The 5257-nt window shown below is 47.3% G+C and overlaps 1 protein-coding gene across 4 annotated transcripts in view; it reads left to right on the top strand.

Annotated features, from left to right (window-relative positions):
• Positions 1-5257, top strand: part of TRMU (tRNA 5-methylaminomethyl-2-thiouridylate methyltransferase) — a 23051-nt gene that overhangs the window by 4668 nt on the left and 13126 nt on the right. For 2 of the 4 annotated variants that reach the window (XM_011934746.1, XM_011934747.1), the window contains exon 3: positions 3911-4017. The exons of the other annotated variants lie outside the window; for them this stretch is intronic. In XM_011934746.1, coding sequence (XP_011790136.1) covers positions 3911-4017 — 107 coding nt within the window. The remainder of the gene's footprint in view (positions 1-3910; positions 4018-5257) is intronic. 4 annotated transcript variants of the gene reach the window in all.

Genomic DNA, 5257 nt, shown 5'->3' with positions numbered 1-5257 from the left:
TTTCCCCATGTTGGCCAGGTTAGGCTCAAACTCCTGACCTCAGAAGATCCACTCGTCTCAGCCTCCCAAAGTGCTGGGATTACAGGCGTGAGCCACCACGCCAGCCTGCTATTTTTATTTTCATTATTAAAAAGATGAGTCTGGGGGAACTAAGCTGTGAGGACACAAAGGCATAAAAATGATATAATGGCCTCTGGGGTGAGGGATAAAGGACTACACATTGGGTACAGTGTCCACTGCTTGGGTGACGGATGCACCACAATCTCAGAAATCACCACTAAAGAACTTATCCATGCAACCACACTCTACCTGTTCCCCCAAAACTATTCAAATAACAATAAAAAGAAATTTAGATTCAGTAAATTGGCTATGGTCACCTAAAGAATCAACAGAAGAGCTTGAACATGAACCCTCTGTGACTCTATGCTATAACATATGGGTGCCGTGTATGTTAACAACATGGACAAAACTGATGGCTGAATTTTCCTGGGGGAAGTTATCTGTAGAATGCATGATAAATGCATTAAAAACTTCTGCAGTTTTCTCGGGGACATAAGAAAAAAAAAGAGTGTGGCAGCCAAATATAGGATAAATATGGGAGAAGATCAAAGGCAGAGAGTCTCAGGAAGTGCTGTTGCTGCAGATTTGGACTTTATGGGGAGGGATTGTGGGAGTGGAAGGTGAGGGCTGGCTTGTTGGACCCAGAGGACAAGTCCACCGGGCAGTAGATCTGAGGTGCTTGTTAAACACAGACCTGGACCGAGGTCTGGGTGTGGCCCTGGAATCTGCTTTAATAAGTACTTCAGCTGTGCTGGTGGTGGGGCGTTGTCAGGGTCTTTCTTTGAGAAAAGGTGTGATGAGGCTTGGGGACTGATGTGTGTGGGAGACCAGAGACGAGAGGAGTCAGCAGTAGTTTCAAGATCAAGGCTGGGTGGCTGGGGAAAGCCGGTCTAGGGGATTCCTCATGAGTACTGTAGAGTTTGAGGTGACAACAGGGAATCCAAGTGAGCTGACACTTCACCTGCTAGCACCACCTTTTCAAAGTGTACGAGTGGATGTGGTTTTTGAAGTTTAGCTCAGCTGAGGCCAGATAGGAAGAGTGACTTGAATACTATGGCAAATTGGGAGCAGTGCTGGGATTAAAACCCAGCTTTCCAGGCCAGTGCTTGCTGCCGCCTTCTGGCGCTGCTTGATAGAGACTGAAAGGAGGAGGCGATTCTTTTCCCATCTCTGGGGCTGCCCCCGAGCTCGCCCCAGGCTCCAGCCAGCCTGCCCTCTGTCCTCGCCCAGTACCGGCTGCCCGTGGAGGCACTGTCTTCCTGCCGAACACTCACTCCTCTAGTAGGGCTCTCTAGCTCAGAAATTTCTTTCGTATTCTTTCATTCAAGACCCACTGGCCTTCATGGATCAGAGTCCAGATATGTTTTAGCTGCTGAGTCTTTTAAATTGCTGTCTCCCTCCCAAAGTGCAGGAAAGGCTTCTCTTCTTTTCAGTGAGAGAAGAGGCCAGGCTACTCCATTGTTTTTGCCAATGCCAAGTGACACACCTTCCCGTCTGCTGTTTAGGAAAGGGTTAACAGTATGTCTTTTCAGAAACTGATTTAAATGTTGACCTCTTCAGTATTTACTGATGACTGTTATATAGAAAGCCTATTGGGTCTAGGACATAGAGAGACACAGATTGCGCTTTAAGTAGTTTATAGTTTAATGAGCTTCCTGACAACTTTCTAATAATTAAAGCAAAATGGAAAGAGTGTAGTAATATCAAATGTTGTTGCAAACGTGGAACAACATGAGCTTTTATGAACTTCTAGGGGGAGCGAGAAGTAGGAAAACAGTTTGGTACCTGCTGAAGTGGAAAATATCCAAGGAACCTCTGACCCTGTGCAGATCCATGATCTGTCTGCATAACGCAACTCTCTTGATCAACCTTGGTTTTTTTTTTAACCCTTGTTGATTAATAGAGAGTTTTAGGTTAAATGAAAAAAACCACTTATACCAAAAATACACCCATTTTTAAACTCCCAAAATAGGCGTCATAACCCTCTTGAAGTGAATCCTCGAAGACTATGTAAGTCTTGCTGGTATCATGGCATCTTTTTCCCATGTTCAGTCAGTCTGTTAGAGCAGAAATTCACTGAATTAGGATGGCCTGATCCACTTTAAGCACCCAAGAGGTGGCTCGTTCTCAGAAGTGTGTTTGTCACGCAAGGAAAGTATTTTTGGTGTATTTGCCCAGTGGCGCAGCATCCCAGGCTGAGACTGCGGAATGGCTCATGGAGCCCTGGTGTGGGCAAACCTCTGACTGGGTTTCTCCTCTGCTCTCACCATGGCAGGCATCACAGAAGAAGGCTTCTGTGACAAAGGTGTGCGGGGTTGTCTCCATACACCAAGCTGTGGACACAGCTGGGTGTCCTCTCATTCAGTTCCGATACCATGTACCTGGAGATAGTGCTGGATGCCAGAGGTTGGGGGTTCAGTCCCCAAGATGGACTCCCCCTCGACAGCAGAGGAAAGTGTGGGCCTCTAGAACTTACGACCCACTGGCTTCCCGTTGGGATTCCCATAACTTCCTCTTTGGGTTCGATTATTAATAATTTGCTGGAGTGGTTCACAGAACTCAGAAAAACACACTCACCAGTTTATTATAAAGGATGTTGCAAAGGATACAGATGAAGAGTCAGGCCGGGTGAGGTATGGGGAAAGGGTGTCCACCCTGCAGGAGCCTCCACAAGTGTAGCTGTGCAGAAGCTTCTCTGAACCCAGCACTCTTGGGTCTTTATGGAGGCTTCACGACATCGCCATTCCTTCTCCCGGGATGCAGAGTGGGACTGTCTCTGGGGAGGGTCTTAAGACCTACAGTCGCAAAGGTGGGTGCTTGTAATTCTAGCACTTTAGGAGGCTGGGGCAGGAGAATTGCTTGAGGCCTGGAGTTCAGTATCAGCCTGGGCACCATGGCAAGACCTCATCTCTACAAAAAAAGAAAAGGATGCAGTGGGCCGGGCGCGGTGGCTCGTGCCTCTAATTCCAGCATTTTGGGAGGCTGAGGAGGGCAGATCACTTGAGTCCAGGAGTTGGAGACCAGACTGTCCAACATGGTGAAACTCCGTCTCTACTAAAAGTACAAAAATTAGCCAGGCATGGTGCTGCACGCCTGTAATCACAGCTACTCTGGAGGCTGAGGTGGGAGAATCGCTTGAACCCGGGAGGCGAAGGTTGCAGTGAGCTGAGATCACACCACTGCACTTCAGCCTGAATGACAGAGCAAGACTCTGTCTCAAAAAAAAAAAAAGAAAAGAAAAGAAAGATGCAGTGAAAGGAGGGCAGGAGGTCAGAGGCCTGTCGGTGAGGCCCGTCCCTGAGGCCCACCACACCCAGCATGACAGCAAAGGACTAACGGGTGAGGTCAGAGGCCCATCCGTGAGGCCCGTCCCTGAGGCCCACCGCACCTAGCATGACAACAGAACAGTAACAGGCTAAGGGAGTTGCAGGCCAGGAACTGTGGATGAAAGCCAATGCATAGCATAGCACCACAGCCCTGCAGCGGAAGTCTAGAGGATTTCATTTCTACTGTCACTCAGGCACCTTCTCTTCCTCACCTAAGCCCTGCTGTGTTGGAGGAGTCCCAGAGGCAGGGGCACTCCCCACTCCTGACCCCATAGGCGCTGTGAGCCTGCATGGTGACGGTGGCTCCTGAGCTGGCAGAGAATAACACCTTGTCAGGTGGCCCGTGCAGCAGGTTATAAACAAATGTTCGAAGACAGTGGCTTTATAGTGAAGCTCTCCTGTTTTGCAGAAAATTATAGTTTTGGTATGACAAGGAGAAATTCTACATTAAGCAATGTAGTGAACTTTTTTTTTTTTGAGGAATGTTTCACACTTGGAACTGAAGTCATTTTCTTTTATTCTAGTGATTTTTTGAATGAGTATGAAAAAGGAAGGACTCCCAATCCTGACATAGTTTGCAACAAGCACATCAAATTCAGTTGCTTTTTTCATTACGCTGTGGATAATCTTGGTAAGTAATTTGGGTTTAAAACTTTTTTTATTTTTTTAGAGACAGGGTCTCACTCTGTCACCCAGGCTGGATTATAGTGGTGCGATCATGACTCACTGCAGCCTTGACCTCCTGGGCTCAAGAGATTCTCCCACCCCAGGCTCCTGAGTAGCTTGCATCACAGGTGTGCCACCATGGTGGCTAATTTTTTGTGGAGATGGTGTCACAACTATATTGCCCAGGCTGTTCTCAGATTCCTGGCCTCAAGCAATGCTCCTGACTTGGCCTCCCAAAGTGCTGGAATTCCAGGCGTGAGCCCCTGTGCCTAGCCAGTTTCTTCTTGCGGAACCTCCTGATACTGAATTGCTTGCATAGACCACCTCTTGATGTCTGTGGCTATGCTCTATGAATTTTAGGTTCTTTTTCCTGTCCCCTGCCATTGGAGTCACCATAACGAGTTTCTGACGTTCTGGCTCGGGCTTCTTGGTTTGCTGTGTCCCACTGTAGCTCACCCTGCTGTGTGTGGCTACGAGATACCATTGTAAGCCAGGGGCCCAGTAGCGTCAGCGCTTTTAGCAATGATGTAGATGAGCCTTGCAGACTCAGTATATGAGCAACCTAAAGCTGAGTTGATGATGATGATGAAAGTTTGTGGAGTTAGGAATAAACAAATGCCTACAAAAACAAAAACATCGAAAAAAGAATCTTAAATTTCAACACTGGGCTAACACCAAAAACATGAAACTCAATAGAGATAAATGCAGTTTGCTAACTAGGTTCGCTAATTCTCCTAGTAAAAGATTGGAAAGACCTAGCTTGGTTGCCATTGAATGTGCCGAAAATCTGGGGGATTTGGGTGCCCCCAGGCTGACTGAGCCAGTAGTGTGATATCTTTTGTCAAAGTCAGCACAGACTAAGCTCACCCTGATGATCAGAGAATGTCTGGGAAGGGGTGACGCGTCCACTGTGGTCTGTCCTGGTTAGACCGTATCAGTTATTCAGGAAAAGAGTAACAGACTGATGGAATGTGAATTGATTTTTATTTTCAGGGTATCCGGAAATATGTCCTCCCTGAACTGTTGAGATTACTTTGGGTCATAGTGGCAGTGGTCAAGTGTGTGAGTTAGGATGACATTCTTTGTGTGACCAGAGGACAGAGTTAGGACTGGCAGGAGAAAGTTCCCTGGGGTGGAGGCGCAGGCAGCTGTTCAGGAATGGAAGCACTGAGCTCTCTGTCACAAAAGCTTTTTTTTTTTTTTTT

This window comes from Colobus angolensis, unplaced genomic scaffold, assembly GCF_000951035.1.
Source record: "Colobus angolensis palliatus isolate OR3802 unplaced genomic scaffold, Cang.pa_1.0 Scaffold138, whole genome shotgun sequence".
NCBI lineage: Eukaryota > Metazoa > Chordata > Mammalia > Primates > Cercopithecidae > Colobus > Colobus angolensis.
The sequence above is the reverse complement of the archived record's forward strand: the minus strand, read 5'-3'. Positions and strand labels throughout refer to the sequence as shown.